This window comes from Solea senegalensis, unplaced genomic scaffold (assembly GCF_019176455.1).
Source record: "Solea senegalensis isolate Sse05_10M unplaced genomic scaffold, IFAPA_SoseM_1 scf7180000015130, whole genome shotgun sequence".
NCBI lineage: Eukaryota > Metazoa > Chordata > Actinopteri > Pleuronectiformes > Soleidae > Solea > Solea senegalensis.
The window spans coordinates 9,361-30,629 of NW_025321233.1; the positions used below are offsets into that span (position 1 = coordinate 9,361).

Below are 21,269 nucleotides of genomic sequence, written 5' to 3' on the forward strand. Positions count from 1 at the left end.
GTTATGGTGAAATCTTTTTATTGGCTCAAAGAAGAAATGACGGAGTATTAGGGCCACATTGAGTCGTAAATTTACGACTTTATTCTCGAAGTCTGTGAAAACATTTTTTTTCTCAACAAGGCCCGAATACTCTGTCGTAAAGTTTTTAAAATAAATGATAGGGGAATTTATTGGTGCTGTGGAGGTTTGTGTCGCCCCCTAGTGGGTCTTGCAATGGCATTGCAAGTGGGCCTCACATTAAACTATATAATAAAAACATAATAAAACACAATGTATCACAGTATGAGTCACAGGTCATGTGAACAGGCGTCTGTTGCTTGTTCATCTCGGAAACTTTCACGGTTTTCGCGGATTATACCTTTATGTCGTCCTGTTTGGAAATGTCACATGAGATGAATTTGCATGACCCTGGTCCTGCTTTGTTTAGCTCCGCCTCCAGAGCCTCACCTGCTGCACCTACAACCAATCAATCAATCAACAACAACAACAAAGCGGTGAATCGTGACTCTTTATTGACTTGGATAAAATGTAACATTTAACGAGAGAGACTCGCAAACAAACGTCACAAACAAATGAGCGCTGATAAAAATCCAGATTAAAATAAATACATAAGAAAATAAAAGGAAAAAAACAGCAGATTAAGGATTAAATTAATTATACATTCATAATTGTGTCAAAGATTTACTTCTATACACTTCATCAATACACTTGAGATTAGACTAAATTATGTTAGACTAGATTAGACTCGACTAAAGTAGAAAGGACGTTAGACTAGATTAGATTTCATAAAACTAAATTATATTTCACTAAAATAAATAATTGAAATTACACAATTACAATTAGATTGGATTAAACTAGAATAGATTATATTACACTAAACTAAAATAGGTTAGACCAGACTATGTTGGACTAGACTAGATTATTATTGATAATAATAATAATAATAATAATAATAACAACAGTAAATTAAAAGAAGTCAGAATTTAAGTTTAAAACTAATTAATTAATCATAAACCTTTGTTTTTAAATACTTTGTGTACATTTTCAATAACAATGGATTCATGTATTTATTTATTTATTTATCTATTTATTTATACATTTTAACAAAAACATGAATAAAATCATAATCACTCACTTCCTCTGGCACAAAACACCACTTTAGCGCCGTTTTTCACTGAAAACACAGGGAATAAACGTGGATTAAAGTGAGCAGATTAAACGCACACACACAAACGGATGAGATTCACGTTAAAAGTGTCGTTTCTCACCAAACACTGAGACGATTCCTCTGCCCACGCCTTTAGATCCTCCGCTCACTATCGCGACTTTGTTTTCGAACCTCAGCGACATTTTCACTGCGTCAGAAAAAAGGTTTAATGTCGAGATTAACGCGCAAAAAAACACAGGCGGCGGCAGAAAGTGAAGCTTCAGTCATGGGTTCATTTCACTCACTTCTTCTTCCGTCTGTCACTGTTTCACACGTTCATGTCGCCACCTGGTGTCCGACATTGTGAAGTGACGTGACATGAAGTCACCTGTGAACACCTGTAGACTACCGTCACCAGGTTTTTATTTCATGTTGAAGTAGGTCGAAATTGACTTAATCATGTCCTCTGTTGGGTATTTTGACAGAGGATTACTCCAAAAGTACACAGTAAAAGTACTACATAATATTCACACAGGTAGTCTGGGAAGTACTCAGTGCAGTAGTGTATGACTCTTGGACTACTTATTTAAAATAAGGTTTTTATACCATGTTGAAGTAGGTCGAAATTGACTTAATCATGTCCTCTGTTGGGTATTTTGACAGAGGATTACTCCAAAAGTACACAGTAAAAGTACTTCATAATATTCACACAGGTAGTCTGGGAAGTACTTAGTCCAGTAGTGTATGACTCTTGGACTACTTATTTAAAATAAGGTTTTTATACCATGTTGAAGTAGGTCGAAATTGACTTAATCATGTCCTCTGTTGGGTATTTTGACAGAGGATTACTCCAAAAGTACACAGTAAAAGTACTTCATAATATTCATACGTGTAGTCTAGGAAGTACTTAGTGCAGTAGTTTATGACTCTTGGACTACTTATTTAAAATAAGGCTTTTATACCATGTTGAAGTAGGTCGAAATTGACTTAATCATGTCCTCTGTTAGGGATTTTGACAGAGGATTACTCCAAAAATACTTCATATTACGCTTGCAGGTAGTCTGGGACGTATTTAGTTCACTACTTTCAAGTTTTCACTTCGTTTCTTCTTCTTTTTTGTGAGTTTTCTGACGGAATCGTCTGTTTCGGTGTGTGTAAACAGAGTTTAAGTAAATAACTAAATAAATAACTTCCATAACGCCGGAGTGTTGTTTTTGCTCTCCGAGGATGCAGCTGGACGATACTCAGTCCCAGCAGCATGAATCTTGAACTCCTCACAGTCCCTCCCAGCTTCTCAATGCCGTTTCATTACGATTACCGTAAACGTTTGTAAATTCGCGCACTAGAAAACAACGTGCGGCTGATTTGACCAGGCACTCGCGAACCACGGCTGGCGTGACTGCAGTAGATTACTGCGAGTTGATGTGTGTGTTAAAGGATAGAGACAGAGGATAGAGTTCAAACCTCCGTGTACAGTGAAGTGGTGATGTCATCCACAGAGAACACATGTTTATATGTCAGTTTATTTCAATACAACGCAATATTATTTTGAATTTGACTGTTTACATTAGATTAAGAGTGACAGAAACATAATATAAAGAGAATAAAATTAGATTTGTTCTTCAGTTTGTTTTTTTAAACAAGCATTTATCAAACATTTTAATTATTTAATTTGTTTGTTTTAAAACAGAATCTCATCACATTTAATTGAAAAAAGGCTACCTTTATTTATTTCACTGAGAACATTAACTGTTACATTTTTAATCCTATAAAGTTATGAGAAAATATTTGTTGAAATAGAGAGAGAAAATTTGCACGATAACTGTCACGGCAAAGTAAATGTGTTTTCACCACTGATTTGAACAGGAAGCACAAGAAACGCCCTCTTCACCAGATGATTTCATCATAAATCATCATGAAATCATCATGAAATCATGAGCAGCAGAGAAAAAAAACAAAACTGGCAGTTTTCCATCGACCTTATTTTTGAACGTAGAAAAAAAACTCAGCGCCCGACTTCCTGTTCTTCACTTCCTTCACAAATCTTTTTATGACTTTCACTCAGTGTGGATGGCTGAATGAATGAATGAATGAATGAATGAGAGTGGGAAATATTTGTTTTGTATCATTATTGGTCACCATGGGATCAATTCTTGGACTTTTCTTGGACTTGTATGTATTTGGGTTTTAGGACAACGTGAGTAAACCAGGAGAGACTTTTTTTTCTAATTCACACACTTTCAAGGATTTCAAGGACCAATGAGAACCCTGGCAGACGTACGACAGTTGCTGATTTGTGTTGTGTTATTATTGGTGGAACATGGTGACATAAACCAGGACAGACATTTTTCAAGGATTTCAAGGACCTAATGACATTAGGCTGGCACAAAGGTAAAAAGGCGAGTGTCTTGTCTCGTCTGAAAATAAGGTCTATGATGAACAAGACTTCATTTCAGGAGGTAAAACCAGACGCTCAGATGCTTCCGGTCTGGACGAGTGGTGGCGGCAGCAGCAGCAGCAGCAGCAGCAGCAGGAGTCCGCTCTACTGCTTCTTCTCCACTTTGGGCACGACGCTCTCGAACAGCGCAGAGATTTGCTGACCCGTCGGGTTGTAGAGGCAGGCCTCGATCTCTCCTCCGCCGCTCACGCTCTTCTGGAAGTGGATCTCCAGCAGGTCCTGCAGAGTCTCCTGCTCCATGACCGCGGGGATCCCGGTCAGCAGCACTGTACGAGGACACACCTTCATCCTGGTCTGGAACACAAGACAGAGACTTAACGTGACTGAGGAGGAACTTTGATGAAAGTGAGGCATGTGTGACACTTTAAGAAACTTTAAGTCTTTGTTTACCTCTAACTTTGTAACAGTTCCATTGAGGAAAGGCGTCACTCTGACTCTGTGCTTCTTCTTCTTCTGCAGCTGCACACCGTGGAACTCGGTGTCAGTCAAACCTTTGGCAACTGACGATTTTAAAAAAAAACACAATTTTAAGTTTTTTATTTAAAACATAAACACATAAATCCGAACTAAAACATTTCACATAACATTTCTGCAAATTTGCTTGGGGACCCAAAAAAAATCTCCAGTGACCCATCTGTGGGCCCAGAACCAGTCTTTGGGAATCCACAGCAACACTGTCACATTCCATTTATATTTACGAAGCTAGTTGGAAGTCGGAACTGGGAGTGAAGTCAGCCCCGAAAAAAACACTTATACATGGTTTCTAAGGTCAAATTCAAGCACTTTCAAGGTTGTTTTTTTAATGCTTTTCCAGCACATTTCAGTTGCGGAACATTTATATGAAAATATTCATACTCAGTAACAGTTATTTAACCGCTTCTATCACAAATAGATGGAATTTTTCTATAAACAGCCAGAATCATTGTTTTTATAATAGTCCTTGTCCAAACACAGAGCGAGGTCCAGGCCCAGGATTTACTTCTGATATTTTCCTAATTTTAAAAATTGAATTATTCATCCAATAAACTACTTTAAATTCAGTCCGTATTCCAGGACGTTTTAAGCACTTTATCCAAAATTCAAAGCTGATAAAAGCCATTGTGCCGGCCCTCACAGCCTTATTTTATATACATTTTCACCAGTTCTGATTTGCGTGCTCACTTTCGTCCGTTTTCTCCAACGTTTAGTACGTCAAAAACGCGATCCTTTTGGAAGAAAAAAGGTAAATTCCAATTATTTGATGAATTCCGAGGATTTCCAAGCATCCGCACGCACCCTGTTAATAGTTATAAATACACATAAACTCATATTTTCCTAATCTTTAAAAAAAATAGCTTGGTTGTCAAAAACATGTCCTTACAAACATCGTCAAAGTCAAAACTCCACCCACTGTCTTTATCCGTGAATGTGAGGACCACCGTCCCAGAGTCGGCCAGGAACTCGCAGGACTCCACCTCCCCGCCGCCGTCTTTACGCCTGTGGAAGTGGATGTTCAGCTTGTCCAGCATTGTCTCCCTGTCCATTTTGGGAAGGTTGGAGATTAAGATGCGTCTGGGACAAACTTCAGACTCGATCTGCAGGACAGACACAGACACGTCAGACTGGGACTTTTTTTTTTTTTTTGAAGGTGAAAATGGACAAGAAGAAGAAACAGTTGGCCACCAGGGGGCGACTCACTCTGTCACATTTGAATCTAAATGAGTTTGAGTCCTGGTTCATTGATTTTTACCTCCACCAGTTTGGGCAGAATCAGTGTGACAGCCTCGGCCTCCACTGTGATGAAAGTCTCTTCAGTCAGATTCACCTTATGCTGCTTCAGGGTCAGGATCTTCTTGGCCACTAATGACAGAGAAGACACTTTATTTCTCAACAGGGTTCTCATGCGATGCACCACCAGTCACAAGTCTCCTATAAAGTACCTTAAACTAAATCCTGAATTTTTGACTCACCGACTTCCTCCTCGAACGTGATCAGCGCCGTCCCCCCGTCCATCGGGTAAACGATGCGCGATTTCGTTTCAAACGTTGGTGCGTTGGTCGCACTTGTCGTCACCCCAGTGAAGGCGACTGTCTTCTCTGGCATGCTGCTGATTACCTGAAAATCACATCCTTACATTTAACAGATCACGTGACAGGACTGGTGCATCTGGGAACATAAACATACGTCGGCCTGCTCTCTCAGGTGGTGATATTTGGCCGTCTCCTCCAGCAAGGCCGCTTCCACTTTCTGGATCTCGTCCATGATCTGCTCCTCCTCCTGCTTCAGTGAATTCACCTTTACCTGCAAATAAGGTCGCAAGAATCCAAGAATATTCAAAAAGTGGGGAAACGTTTCATGGGAATTAACTTAAATACAGCTGATAAATAATATATTGTAGTATAATCTTGACTAAACCAATCCTATTTAACACGGCTAAAAAGAAAAGTTTCACGAGTGAATTCTTTGCAGGAATGTTACGATCGTATTTTAATCACGACCACAATTTTGGCTTCTTGTGAATTTGATTCTGCATGTTCAATCACAGCTGCTGCTGTTTCCTCCACAACGCGGCTCTATTTACACGACCAGCATGTAAGAATGAGTGCCATCTAGTGGTGAGACGGCAGACTGCAACTAACCCAAGAGTCCTCCAGTCTTACCTTCGCATACCAGATACGATGTTGCTGTTATTTATTTATGCGGTAAGGTTTCAGGTTTCCAAACATGACAACCACACTCGTGCAAGAAGGCAGCCCCCGAGGTTCCTGAGGTTCTACCGTAATGACAAGTACAGTATATGGGCGCAAAGCTCTATTTCTCTGCTTTCCGGTATCTATCAATCCATCTTCTACCGCTTTATCCTCCATGTAAGGGTGAAAGGCGGGGGTCACACCCTGGACAGATCGCTAGTCCGTAGTTTTTGAATTTTGTAACTATCACAAATCGAGTAGTTACGTTAATGAGAAGTACGTACGCCAAATCCTGTTGGCGATGAAGTAAAAATAGGCCAAAAGAGAGATATAAGAGGCATAACTTAACAAAGAACGGCAGAAACAACACCAGAGGACACCACAGACACTTTTAGAGAATACTCTGAAATCAACAGGGGGCGATAAAGGATTCACTCTGGAACTTTAGATTTAAAGAAAAGAGGGGAAAAAAGCACAAACCATTTCCTTGGTGAGCTCGTCCATGTAGAACTGCTGCTCATTCTCCAGAGTCTTCACCAGTTTGTCGCATCGGTGCTGAAGCTTCTGCGTCATCTCCTGATGATCCTTCCTGAGGTCAGTCAGCTCATTCTGCTCCTCAATCAGCTGATCGTACTTCGCCTGACAACACAGAAGACCAGTTCTGTCCGTCAAGATTCCAACAGTTTCATGAATAATTGACGATGTCCTAGTTTTTCTTGATGTTTGGAAGAATAAAAAGTTTCACAGCTAACGTCAAACTTCAGGACGACGTCAGCATGGTATTTTAATCACAGTCATGATTTTGGCTTCAAACAAACATGATTGGCCATTGTTGAAAACACATGGTCCATCAATATTAACACGTCAAATATCACATCATTAATATGTTATTGCAAAAACATGGTGTAAAACTCTGTGATAACTTTAAGCTCATATTGCACATGTTTTTTCTTGTCTAGACCCCGCCCCTCTTGACCAGACTAGACGCCCATTGGCCCCACAGGTCATTAAGATATTTACTCAGATGTCCATAAGGGGGCGATAGAAGCTACGCACTAACATTGAAAGAGGGGGCAATGATCGGTTTCAGATGTATTCAGATGTGATAGTGGTATCTAAATCTAAATAGTGGTAAATAAATAAAAAGTCTGTCAGCTCAATGTTAAGTCACTGTAGTTTATGTGCTTTGGCATTTAAAAAGAAATAAAACTTTAGTAAAAGAAATTAGGATCTTTCTATTAAATACACCTTTTCTCCATAAATACAAATGTATGGTTGTACTTTTTACACATTTATGCCAAAAAGTGTCTTTTTTTCCATTCTTATCCAGCACAAAGTAAAGATTTGATGCTTGATCACTGTGAGCGTCAGCACCTTGTTGTTGGCGATTAAAGTCTGGATTCCATCTAAAGTCTCTTCAAACGGCAGAGTTTTCACCTCCGGCAGAGAGAAATCCTGACAACAGCAGAAAATAAAGTGATATTTTAAAACAATCACACTCACAGAAATACAATTTAGACATAAGAATAACAACATTATTACATACGACATAATAGTGTTACGGACAAACTGAAGAGAAAGAAAATCATCTTTTGAATATAAAGTCTTGATATTATGAGAAAAAAGTTGTGATATTAAGAGAATAAAGTCACCACATCATGAGAATAAAGTCATCATTTTATGAGAAAAAAGTCGAAATATTATGAAAGAAAAAAGTCCTAATGTTATGAGACAAAAGTTGTAAGATTATGAGGAAAACAGTTGTAATATTAAGAGAATAAAGTCGTAATCCTAGTAGATTATTAGAAAAAAAAAAATCACATCTCACCTCGTCCGACGCCATTGTCACAATATTATCTGAAATAATTCACAGATTATTCAAGATTTAACGGGCAGTCCGTCATCAGAGATTTACACCTTTTCTATATTTTAAAAAAAATCACAACTTCCCACAACTCTAAGAAACTAAGAAAAAAGCAAGAACAATTTGACAAAACAAAAAAGAACAAGGCCAAACAGGAGCAACATTTTTTTTTATATTTTTTTATATTATATTTTTTATATTTTATATTTAGGGGAGACCGGGGACAGTTCTAACACTTTTTGCAATTTTCAGCAATACAATCAAAAACCACTTACACTGGAAGAACCGACTGGAATAAACTCCAATCTGTCAACTGTTGAAATAATGTATTCATGTGGTTTTTTGAAATATGTACAGGTTGTAACACATAAATATACATAATGAATCAATCAAATAGTCAAAATGTAAAATATTATTTATCACTCATGTTATTGTGACTATTAACTTCATGTTTTTAAGTAGTGTTTACCTTTTTCTCATATACGTGAAGCTGTCCAATTATAATGCAAGACAATGATTATAATAAATGTTATATGATGGCGTCTTTCATGGCAAGTAAAAAACAATCAATAAACAATAAGCATTATGTTTTTTTCATCTCATGTGAGCAAGCTTGACTGCGAGTTTGACACGTGTTGGCCATTTCTATTTTAATCTAACACATTAGAACGACCAAAAATGACACAGTTAATTCAGAAATGTATTAATTGTACTTTTTAATTGTTCAGCCCTAAAACTGAAAGTCAAAATGTCCACATTTACAACTTTAAAGACTTATCGTTAATACTTTTGTTTAAAAATGAAACTAAGAAGCCACATTAAGATTGAAATCAGTTTTAAAAGTGAAACCTCAGGTTCAGTTAGCAAATAACGCCAGAAAAGAGAGTAGACGACAAAGCACAAGAGAGCAATAACAAACAAACAATAGATTAAACGTAATAAGTGATTTCTAGGAACAGTTTCACTACACTAAATACAAGATCTAAGCTAACACGTTCATTAACAGGTGAATAACTAAAAATAAAACGACAGAAACGTCCGCGTGAGAAATTAAATGTAACTTTTACTGCTGTTTTAGAGTAATTTATCAATGTCTTGAAGCTCGATGTAAACTCACCTCTGACTTCTGAACTCATTCCTTCTTTCACTTTCTGTTTCCCAGAAAGAAACACAAACACGTAACCACCACGCAATGGTCACCGGTGACCTACAGGGGGCGCTGCTGCCACTTTAATTCATCCAGGTTCCACTTTCAAATCAACACCGAGGAAATAACTTTCATTTCATTAATGGATAATAAAATGCTGCAGTCCTAACATGATGTTACATTTGCTATTTATTCAGCTGTAACCTGACGAGACACAAACTGAAGATACACTGATAAAACATAGTTTACTTATGGACCTATAATGATAAAGTCCAACTAAAGAGTCCATGTTCAAACTGACTCATTTTTTTGACTCTATTTTAACATTTTGCTCAACACTATTTCATGACTATATTTCCACGTGTAAATATAAACACAGTCACTGAAATGCTGTCAAACATTAAGATTTCGCACTTTATAAATCCAAGTCATTATTATTATTTATTAATGTGCAGTGTTGGTGTGAACTACGGGCGAGCCAGGGGGGTCAAGACATGAGCTCCCCTGGAAACATGATTTGTGAGATTTTGGGGGCGTCTCTAAAATATTGTTTTTTGATTGATTGCTAAGTAGACGTACAGGCTTGTAATAACGGATGTGTTAAGTATGTACCTAAACCGTGTATGCGGGTCATTAACCATTCTTACTATATTTTTGTTTGCCAATAACATTTATCACAAACACGTTATACTTCCACTGCCAGGAATTATTAATGAAACAGAAAATGTCGTTTTTAAACGCCATTAGTTCTTTTTTCTTCTGTTCTTTTATCAGTTACAAATATTTCCATTTTTTTGTTAATTTTTCTCACATTTGTTTGCTAATGACTTTTCCCTCACAAGTTTTCTCAATAAAAATCCACTTATTCATGATCATCTGTTTGAATGTGTAGTTAATGAGCAGTGACTGCCATCTCGTGGTTGAAATTAGGTTACTGCAGTTGAATTGAGCATTATTTCAGTGGTCATCCTTATCACAATGCACTTGGAGCCAGTTTTTCCATTTACTGTAATTAAAAATCATAGAAATTTAAAATACAGGTGATATGAGGTGTGGGATGCAGTCAGTTTACAGATGAAAAAACACCAGTGAGTGCAAGTCAGAAAAATAGAATGTACAGGCTTTTCATTTTTTAAACATTTATTTGTGAAACCGAGTGAATTTAGAATCTGAGCTTCTGGAAAAACCACTTGTTCTTTCCTGTCTTGTACCTGGAAACAAAAAAAAAACACATTAAGCAGACTCTCACGTTTAAACATGTATACACCACATTAATGAGGAATAAGAAATTAATTCAAGGACTGAAACAATTCATTGTAGACGTTGACAACAAGTCTTTTTTCTCTAAACTGGCCTCAATCATAATTCCAGCTGCTCTTTAATAGTTCATATAAGTTTTGTGATTCATCTTCACATTTAGAGAAAAATAAGACGATAAATCACACAAACGCCATCATCCAATAGGAGCCCGGCTGGAGGTGGCGTCTGATTTTTATTAGTAAAATCACAAACTGTGAGGCAAACAGGAGTTCTGTTTGTGAACAAAAAAATTATTTCCACTTTTATATTGAATCTATTACTTGAGTTAGACCAATTAATTGTATTTTGGGCCAACAATTGCCATCATAAGACACAAAAACTTTTTCTTTAGTTTTCCATGCATTTAATATTTAGTTTATACATTATTGAAAATACAGTATATAAGGGCACTGCAAAACAGACAGAGTGTAGATTGGCAAGACAGCTCATTAGTGTTATTAACTGGTTACAGAAGGTATATTTCTGAATTATGTCATCACTTATCAGTTATATTTTATCAAACGTCTGGGCCCAAAAAATGTGTTATTTCTATTCTGTATTGATAAATGGAAGTATTTTTGTGCGACATTTATTTCAGTTTTAAAGTTCTGACTCCTGTGACAGGAGATGACCCACCTCTCCTCAAACTTGACCTTGGCCTCCCGTCTGGCTTTGCGCTTAAGGGCGGGGTCTCTGAAGACGTCCTTGTTGACGACGGTCTTGTCAAGAGGAATATCCACAGAGTATCTGAGAGAGAGAGAAAACACAACAGAGACGTTTGAATCTTCTGAGATCATGGTGAGGACGACGGCAGCCGGTGTGATGTGTCCACGACAACAGACCAACGGTTGTTTTTACAGCGGTGTAATGCGTCAGTTACACCACCAACTGTAGTTGTTCCTTCAATAAAAAGCCGAACATAAGGAAAGGATCTTTGTCATTTTACAATTGGTTGCACAACGAAATTGCGATGTCAGATGGAGGCACACATTGTGTAAAATGTGAGGGTCAGTGTTTCCAAAAACAACGAAGAGAGGAGAAAACCTATCACAATATACTTTTCCATCATTTGATATCGATTTACATCATGATATAAATAAACATGTTTAGACTGTATCCAGATAGGAGATATATGTGGATGTAAAGCTGCACACAGGTTTTTTCTGGACTCATGAAGTTTGAGCCTCTTTAAGACTTGGTGACACTGCAAATACACTCTAAAACACAATCTACTGTATGACACATTAAAATACACTTAATTTTACATAATACCCACTTTATTTCTTCTTTGGCTTTTTGATGTTAAATTAAAGGATATTAATGTGCGTTACACACCATGAAATTGTCTATAAATGTGGTAAAAACTCTGCTACAACACCACTAACTGGCCTGAAAATGAAGTATCAAGTTATTTTTAAGTGCAATTTTGACGATTCCAATGCATTTCATATAATAAAGAGAAACTGGGAAATGTCACCACAGATACGTTGACATCCAAAATCAATGTCACAGTATAGACATAATATAGAGACTTTTCTGGTTTCTATCCTCCATGTAACAAGGAAATCATTCAAATTGAATCATTTTAGTTTGTGGACAAAATGTTGTACATTTTCTGACATTACATGAACCAAAACATCAATGAATCAAGAAAACAATTGTCAGATTGAACTGTTAAATAATCGTCAGTTTCAGCCCTAATGTATACATGTGCTTAACGTGAATAAAAAAATGAAGACATTTCATTAAAAACAGTCTGCATTTATGACATCATCGCAACTCTAGTGTCAATATGGACTATAAAGACCCATTAAAACCAGTTTTACTTCAACAAAAACAGCTCCAACATCAACTACAGAAAACACACGTTTTCCTTCTATAGCCAACAGTGAAGCAGCAGCAAAACAAAAAACACACCTTTACTGTTTTATCAAAGGTAAATGGAAATATCACTGAGGAATAATTTGTCACAGGTTTCGAACAACAGTGTGACGTCTCAAAAATCACATTTTATTATGAACATTGGAAGTGAAATTCATATTTGAAGTGTAATTATCTGCACGGTATCCAGCGCCACCACCTTACAAGCATGTTCTCGTCAGCAGGTAAATATTGTAAACAAAAGAGCTACACTTGATCACAGCTTGTGTTCCTGGCAAATAATATCTGAAATAATGTTACATAGAACTGATAGTTGAGGCAAATGCTGCACTTTCTCTTGTTGTCAGTGTTTATAACATCCTACTCTGAGTTCTGTATAAATAATGTTCTAGCAGCAATGTTTTACAGGTTATTATATCCTTGTTGTGGTCTTTATCAGAGATAAAGAGTGCCCTTGCATTTTATTTATTTTATTTCAAACGAGAAGACTTGGTAACAAAAAATATCCTTCGTTCTACAAAATCACCAAATTTGTAAATCCATGAAACCAAAAATGGCTTGTTTGTCTTCCAACTCGAAACATCTGACTGACTCTACGACACTTCACGCGGACTCACCTGGTGGGCATAAGGTGGTTGTAGTTGAAGACCTTGACGAAGGCCTTGATCTTGGACCTCTTAGCGATCTTCTTCTTGCCCATGGTTGTGGTCACCTTGCGGGGATAGCGGTCGATGCCTGCGACCAGAGCGTGGCTGTAAGGACGGTCGGCGGTGCCATCGTCAATGTTCTGTAGGGGAACGTTAAAGAAAAAACAGCGTGAGAAACTCAAAGGCTGGGGAATCAGCTCTGCTGTAAGGGGGATCGTCTCATTCTAGAATCAACACTCATATCAAAAAAACTCCACCAATACAAAATCCTCCACCTACATAACCCAACTTAAAAAGAAAACAATTGATTACTAATTTAACTAACAATTTTGTTAATCCATCAGTTTGTGTTACCATTAACAAGTAAAACTAGCTCTTATTCATCAGTGAGAATAGATTTGCTCCATCTAACAACGACAATTTGTGGACAAAACACCACATTCGGAAACACTGACCAACATTCTTACATTTATGGAACAATAATCAGACTTATCACTTAAGAAATTCACTGCAACCCGTAACATTTTCAAGTGTCTAACAACTGTGCAATTAATAATGAGCCAATACTTATTCCATAAATCTTCTCTGCTAATCAGTCTACCCATACATTCAGACAGACGTGATCTTGACAAGTTCAAACCAAATATCATAACAGAAGAGCTAGGATGAAGTTATTGTCTTCACTTATGTTTGCAGAGAAAGAATTAATCCGGTGAGTGGCAAATTATCTGATCTTGATGCCAATAAACTACCTGACTGACTAAAAAGCCAACAGAAACTCAAAAGACACTAGTCCAGCGGCAGAAAAACATGCCGGTGCCACAATGTGAACCTCCCGGTGTACCTAATAAAGTGGCCAGTGACTGGACCCGCACTCGTGAATATCCTCCGTGTAAACACTGTACATTTAAACACATTTACGACACAGACATGTCTCCATCTTACCTTGACAATGACAGCCTTGCGTCCGGCGTAGCGTCCAGCTAACACCATCACCACCTTCCCAGGCTTCATAAATTTGCCCATTTCTGCAAGAAAGACAACAAAGTTAGTGCCTGGCGATTATGAAGGCGATACGGACACAGACAGTAGCTACAGAACTACTGGGGGAAAAAAATTAAACATTTAATCTAATCTAACGTGGAACTTCCTGTGGGAATGTGACTGCAAATGCAACACTTACAGCTAAGCTAGATAGCATTAGCCGCCAGGTGTGTGTGTTTACATGGTGCCATTTTAGTTCAGTTAAAGCTTTACTTAACGCTTTAAAGTTAAGATAAAACAAGCGACACAGCGTTAGCTCTGGCTATAAAACACAAAACCACTAAAACCAGGCGGTTCACTTTCAAACTGAAGCCGCCATGTTGGAATGAGACCCTGCGGAGACGAAGCGCTGCGATAATTTATGCTTATTTTTAATCGCAGCCGAATTAAAATACACACAAATATCAACGGAATCTCATCCAGGTGAGTAGCACACACACGTTTGAGGCGATAAACACTATAAATGAGGCTGATTTAGTCAGATGATCGAGGATTTTTTGCGTGGAAGTTTCACTCACTGATGCTGTGCTACGGCCGCCGCTACCAAGAAAGGAAGTCCGGAAGGTTTTTGTCAACTTTGACCCCAACGACCAACTACGTCACTTCCGGAAATAATATCGTCCTATTTCGACTGTTAGTTTGGTCTGTAGCAATTTGTGCTCATACGTAAAAAGTAAGATATTATATTATATTTACATATAAAAAGTACTATACTACGGAAGCGCTCACTGAAAAATGGCTGTTTTCCGAGTTAATTATGTAATTTTTCCAGAGGCTTTTTTCAGGTCTGAATTTATGATATTTTCTCGATATTTATATTTTTTCATACAAAAAATCTCGTAATTTGAGAACCCCCATAAAATCTTGGAAATTCTCAGACTAAGAAAATCTCATAAATTCAGACCCTCCAAAAAAATCTCGTAATTTCAGAACCCCCCCAAGAAAATCTCATAAATTCAGTAATGGCAAAATTCAGAGCCAGAAAAAACAGAGAAAACAGCTATATAACGGTACAAATAATAACAATATGGTTTTAAGTGGATATGTTAAGTGATATGGAAATATTATACTTAATATACATACATTCACTTACATATTCACTGTACATAAAACAGCAGTCACTTTTGTGACATAAACATGTATGATGATGTAAAAAGTCATGTGACAGACTGATAAACAGCACAGCGGTTCATTTATTACACGTTTCCTGTGTTTACAGCAGTAGGTACAGTAGGTATGAAACAAAACATGATAAAAACACAAAATCAAGTCCACTCTTCATGTCACCCAATATATTAACTGTCATTAAAGGGATTTAAAAATAAAAAATAATATATTAACACGATTTAAATCATCAGCGATGTGACAGCGGCTACTTTAATCATCTGATATGTCGTCATATGTTCTTTCTTACTTCAGTGTTGAGCTAAAACCTGAATAAATAAATGTCAGAAAATACACAGTTTACGTAGTGAATACAGCCCAGAACAAAGCACAACATAAACACAAGATAAAATAAAAACATGTGTGTGTCCAGGTGAATTAATAAGGGATTTTTCTTTAAAGGTTTTTTTAATAATCTGTCAGAGGTCTGGACCCAGGAACCATGAAGTTCTACACCATCTATAAAACAACCTCAGTTTAAAAGCATCTATGGTTTTTTTACATTCAGTATTTAAAGTGATAGTTCAGGGGTTTTTTTTTGCTTTTGGTTGTGTACTGGCACAGCGCCCCCTGCATGTGGAACAATAGGGACAGATTTTAGCCACCTAATAAAAGCCTCAATTAAATTTCCACCAAATAAAGATGCTGTCGCCCGTGCTAAACGCCTTTAGATGGCCTTTTTCTACAAAAGTAGCACGATTTATGCTGTGTTCACACCAGACCCGATACAATATTTGTTGCGCAACAACTTTACATTACGTTGCGTCTATCAAGCGCCTGACGCTCGAGTTGAAATTGTTCAACTTTTGCAGAAAACAGCACTGATGCGATGACTAGGGCTGAAACGATTATTAATCGATTACTAAATTAATTGACTCAACTATTTTGATAATCGATTTAAGGTTTTTTATTATTATTAAATGTGAATATTTTCTGGTTTCTTTGATCCATATACCAAAGAAGTCATTAAAAACAGAATAATTTTCGTTTGTGGACAAACCAAGACGTTTGAGAACATTATCATATCCAAGTTTGACAAACACTGGTCAATATTTTTGACAAGAAAAAACCCCTGAACTATCCCGTTTCAGGATATTATTTGTGCATCTCAACAGTTTGAGGGACATTAAAACATAAACAAAGTAAAGTTATAGTTTACAATCACGTCAAACACGTCAGTGGGGAAAGAGCAGCAGTTCATACAGGGTCAGAATCATCACAGCAGAATGTTTACGTATAGTACATGTCACATTTTAACATTCATAAAATGTTAAACAACAAAAACATCACACCCTGACTGGAAAATCGAAGATATTTCTCATTTCTCTCTGACCTGAGTGGTTTTGCTCTGCTACATGTGATTGATTGAGCTCAGCAAAGGAGCCCCTGAAGTTTGTTTACATTTCTTGCAGTAATTTATGTTGAAAGTTTCTACAGTATATTACCGTAGTGTGTATTAGGGCTGCAGCAAACACTTCTTTTCTGTCTGTCCATCATTTTTGTAGTTGTTTAGTCCATTAACCATGACCAGCATGATATTCAGGCCGCCTGGATTTATTTTGATTTAACGGCTGTAGAATTGTCCAAAATAATGTGCTATTGTAAACAGAGCTGCATTGATTAAATGTTTTATCGACTTTAGAGCTTAAACAATTACTAGATTATTAATCGACAATCGATTAATTTGAGTGTTTTAAAGGAATTGAAACAAGTTTTGTGATTTTTCAGCGGACGTTTTATGGACCAAACGATTTCTCGACTAATCGATTATGAAAAGAATCGTTAGTTGCAGCCCTAATCGACTTTAAAGTGATGAGAAAACCAGGGTTCTCAAACCCCAAATGACCTGAAGGCCACTAAACTGAATGGTTTAGTAAAGATGGGAGTTTAAAACTACATCAAGATATTCCATCGTGACATTGCCTAAAACAATATTTGTGAAGATATTTCAAAATAAAAGCGGTTGTTTTGCAATGGAACAATATAACGCTATAGTTCAAAATTCAACATTTATGACGCAAAATCAATCTGTTAATAAAAAACAGGGGCTGCATGTGGCCTGTGAGCCACGAGTTTGAGACCTCAGAAACCTATTTTTAGTAGCGTTAGATGAATAAACAGAAAAGAAAAAACAAATGAAAGGTAAAGTGATTTCAGTGTTTTTGGATTAAAATCAGATTTTTTTTTTTACACTTATAACAATAATAGCACAAATTTCAGTTTACGATAATAATCCTGACGTTGAGTTTTTCGCATTGTCCCACACACATTAGCAACAGCAGCAACAATGCAACAGGTGTGGCCACGAGGTGGTCAAAGCTCCGCCCCCTAACACTGAAAGTTGTAGGTTTTTTTGTAGCGCGACATTTGGTTTGGCAACGTAATTCACGTTTTTTCTTTTAAACAATTGTAGAATTACTTAATCTGTTTCATCGTTAGTGGTAACTTGTCCACATCATGAAAGCTAATGGATATGAGTAAAAAAACGCGTTTTATAGCCACTGTAAAAGTTTAAAGCATTTTTTTTATTAGCATCGCAGTAATATCGTAAATCACGATAAAGAAATGTTTATATCGTTGAATTGCTGTTGGCTTTAGATAAAGTTTAAAGCAGATTTTTAAAACCATCACAGTAACATCATGAATTGCAGTTATTTCGGTCGAGACTATCACAATACGAAATTTCTCTCATCATCTCGTGTCTGTGAGCCCAAGTAGCGACATGTAATTTTGCCCTAAAATACTGAAAGTCGCGTTTTACGTCTCATATTTTCTCCTATTTAAATATCAGTAACATATTTTGAAATATGAGTTGCGTTAGTTCATCTGTTTCCTCTGTATTTGTATGAACACGATCTAAAAACAAAACTTTAAAGCAAATGTTTTGCAGTTATCATAATGACATCTTAGTCGGAGTAATTATTGTCTTGGACTATAGATTTGACGGCTGCTTAAATGACCTTTAAAACGTGACCTACTTGAAGTACAAACACATGCAGGTACAGTAAGCGTCGCGTGGTTCTCCCGCCGATAAAGCGCTCCTCAGAAAGCGTCCTTGATGTTCTTCAGCTGCCGGACAGCCAGGTCCACGGGGAGGCGGAACTTGAGGTGGCTGATGCGGCCCAGGATGCGCAGGGCTCCCTCGAAGCCGGTCTGTGCCATGTAGCTCCAGGCCTGGTAGTGCGGGTGGATCAGCGTCCCCGACTTACACAGCAGGTTGAGCCACGACACCAGCCGCTGCTCGTTCAGAGCCATGCACACCAGCGCTTTGAACTCTGTGTCCGGCCCCCGCTTGTAGCGTCCGTGCTCCTTCAGCACGGTGTGGACGGCCCACAGCAGCGACTGCTTAGGGGTGATAGTCACTGGGCCGCCCCCTACAGGCAGTCTGAAGGACTGTGAGAGCTGCCGGGCCGGCGTCTCCACAAAGGCCTTCCCATTTTTGGAGTGGTAGTATTTGACAAAGAGCTCCCACGGGTGCATGGTCTGTGTCTCTGGTCTGTACGGCAGCAGACAGGAAATGGGAGCCAGCACTAGGCTCATGGTCTGAGAGGGCGCAAAGAGGCCGTGAGACAACAAGTCCTTCAGAGCGATCGCCAGCTCCTTCCTCACGGCCGTCGTCAGCTCGTCACGGGGCCCGAGGGCCGCGTTGCTGGTGTAGTTGACGATGTGTTCGACGGGCTGATGCCTGCACGAGCCCAGCACCCGCACTCTGTCCACGGCCGCCTCCAGGCGCTGCAGCAGGGGCCCGTAGTCCCTCACTGTGGGCTCCTGAGGCCACATGCTCGAGGGGACGCGCCCCGCCGCACAGCCGAACTGACTCGCGGCGAAGATCTGCAGCACAGCGAGGGCCTTCTGGATGAGCTGCAGGCCGGTCTCGCGTATCCTCTGGGCCTGTTCAGGGTCCACTGTGGACCAGACAACAAAAATACATTTATATAGACAAAAGGACTCTGTGCTGGGTCTGAGCTGCTAATAAAATACATGGATCATTGTAGGAAAACCCAACAAACAAGCACACACTGAAGGGATTAAACACGGCAACAAGGAAAAACAAATATTAGCTACTAATAAAAAATGCACCTGCGGAAATATACGATTTCTTAAGAATATGTTCACAGCTTTAAATCACCTTTAAAAAGCCTTTTCTAACTTGTTTATAAACAATTCCACAGAGACACAGGATCTGCTGGTCTACTGCTGCCTTGTGTGTTACGTTAGTGTCACCGAGGTTAATCTGAACAAGGGATTTCACACAGAAGTCACAGAATATCACATGTGAAGTTACAAAAGGAGGCAGCAGTGGATCCTGTGGGCTGTGATGTTAGAAAATCACTGGTTTTCTCTATGGGATTTGGTGCAGGGCTAAAGCATTTTTAAAGTTTCCAGTTAAAAAAAAAGCTTTGCAAAAGTTAAATAGACTGTACAGTATAGTGTGAACTAAAGCAGGTGTGAATTTTCTGTTTCAAGGGAGGGCGAGCATTCTGTCGTCCTATTCTGGTTTTCTACCAGCAGGGGGTGTAACAGCTGAGGCAGCCCTGGCTACATGTCAGCATCTCACATTTACACCGGCTCTACTCGCCTTGCCTCGCCTTGGCACGGCACGGTTTAAGTAGCGTTTCCACTAGCATAGTACCTGGTACTGCACGGTCTAAAAAAGGTTCCAAGCGTGCTAGTAGTAGGTAACTATGCGATGATTGGTCAGACTGCCGGCCGCTGACTGGCCTGAGTCCTGTCACAGGAAGAGACGTCCCACTCACAAATCGCACCGAACTGCTCCGAACTGTAGATCACTTAAAACTACTTAACAATGCTAACTACGTGGGTTAATCTCCAACAACTACCAGGGAAACCTCTATATTTAACAGCAGTCTTTTAAAGTGGAGTGGTGTATTTAGGGTCAGCGCCACTGATCGCGAGCCACAGACCGCTGCCGCTGTAGTCTGTGGAGTAGGAGGCTGTACTCCGGAGACGTGTGGACAGAAATCAAGCCAAACAGTGCCGACTTGTAGATAAGTTAAAACTACTTAACAATCCTAAAAACTTGGGTTAATCTCCAACAACTACAGAAGTCTGTTGTAAAGTCACTAGTCACTCGTGTGTGTGGCGTATAAAACAAGTCACCGCAGTTTCACTCAGCCGTGCAGTGATGACTCCGCCCACATTAAGTAGGTAGTTTTTTGTAGTGGAGATGCAACCTAATCGTGCCGTGCTGAGGTGAGTCGAGTAGAGCCGGTGGAAATGCGCCAATACAATCACACTTCAGTTGAAAATCTGGGCTTGTGCTCGTTGTGTAAATGACAATAATATCCCTTCTTTGTTTGCTTTGAACGGTCTGACCTTTCTTCTTCAGTCCTGGAGTTCTGGCGCTGGATCCTGCTGCCTGCGGCTGCTGGTCGTGTCCAACGTCCGACAAGAGACTCCCCCACCCTCACCTCCAGAGGGCCACATTTTTACTTCCTGTGTGTGGTAAAATATAACAGTTTAAGAATAACACCAACTTGCTTAATTTGCACATATGCTTATTCACTTAGTAGTATTTTAAATTAAAAATTAAATGCAACTTAACTTTTGAATAAAAAAAGTAAAAACTTTAGTTTAGTTTTAAAAAAGTGTATTTCTTTAATTTCATACACAAATAAAAAACAAACAATTTAATATAAACACGTTTTCAAAAAGTCTTGAATGAAAACAAGCAGAAAGAATAATAATCTTATTTACTATGCCCCTTTATTCCAATTAATGAATTTACATAGTCTATAAAACAACATGACAATAAATACAACATGTAAACTTACCACAAATAAGTAATAAAGTAAATATTATCCTTTCATTGAAAGGATTTTAAGTAAAGGGCTTCCATCCATCTGTTTATCTATCCTTCCTTACTTCCTTTAGGTCTTCATTAAATAAGAATATCCTTTATTTGTATGGGACCTTCTGAAAACATAG

At 38.4% G+C, this 21,269-nt stretch overlaps 4 protein-coding genes across 4 annotated transcripts; all 4 read right to left on the reverse strand.

Moving 5' to 3' along the window:
• Window positions 1–336: 336 nt before the first annotated feature.
• LOC122761978 (17-beta-hydroxysteroid dehydrogenase 14-like) lies at window positions 337–1,513 on the reverse strand. The gene is made up of 3 exons (XM_044017174.1): window positions 1,269–1,513; window positions 1,136–1,174; window positions 337–456 (listed from the first exon to the last, which is right to left on the reverse strand). Exons 1-3 carry the CDS (start codon window positions 1,348–1,350, stop codon window positions 353–355), a joined length of 225 nt encoding a protein of 74 aa, XP_043873109.1. The 5' UTR covers window positions 1,351–1,513; the 3' UTR covers window positions 337–352.
• Window positions 1,514–3,428: 1,915 nt separating this feature from the next.
• LOC122761975 (interferon-induced 35 kDa protein homolog) lies at window positions 3,429–9,311 on the reverse strand. Its single transcript, XM_044017171.1, has 10 exons — window positions 9,256–9,311; window positions 8,103–8,131; window positions 7,649–7,729; window positions 6,755–6,913; window positions 5,769–5,885; window positions 5,555–5,699; window positions 5,335–5,444; window positions 4,996–5,179; window positions 3,996–4,105; window positions 3,429–3,899 (listed from the first exon to the last, which is right to left on the reverse strand). The coding sequence occupies exons 1-10, from the start codon at window positions 9,272–9,274 to the stop codon at window positions 3,690–3,692; spliced, it is 1,164 nt and encodes a 387-aa protein (XP_043873106.1). The 5' UTR covers window positions 9,275–9,311; the 3' UTR covers window positions 3,429–3,689.
• A 1,096-nt stretch (window positions 9,312–10,407) lies between these two features.
• LOC122761974 (60S ribosomal protein L27) lies at window positions 10,408–14,739 on the reverse strand. The gene is made up of 5 exons (XM_044017170.1): window positions 14,675–14,739; window positions 14,058–14,140; window positions 13,083–13,252; window positions 11,221–11,331; window positions 10,408–10,496 (listed from the first exon to the last, which is right to left on the reverse strand). The coding sequence occupies exons 2-5, from the start codon at window positions 14,136–14,138 to the stop codon at window positions 10,448–10,450; spliced, it is 411 nt and encodes a 136-aa protein (XP_043873105.1). The 5' UTR covers window positions 14,139–14,140; window positions 14,675–14,739; the 3' UTR covers window positions 10,408–10,447.
• A 590-nt stretch (window positions 14,740–15,329) lies between these two features.
• On the reverse strand, window positions 15,330–21,267 carry LOC122761977 (RUN domain-containing protein 1-like). Its single transcript, XM_044017173.1, has 3 exons — window positions 21,255–21,267; window positions 20,658–20,747; window positions 15,330–19,225 (listed from the first exon to the last, which is right to left on the reverse strand). The coding sequence occupies exons 1-3, from the start codon at window positions 21,265–21,267 to the stop codon at window positions 18,363–18,365; spliced, it is 966 nt and encodes a 321-aa protein (XP_043873108.1). The 3' UTR covers window positions 15,330–18,362.
• Window positions 21,268–21,269: the final 2 nt, after the last annotated feature.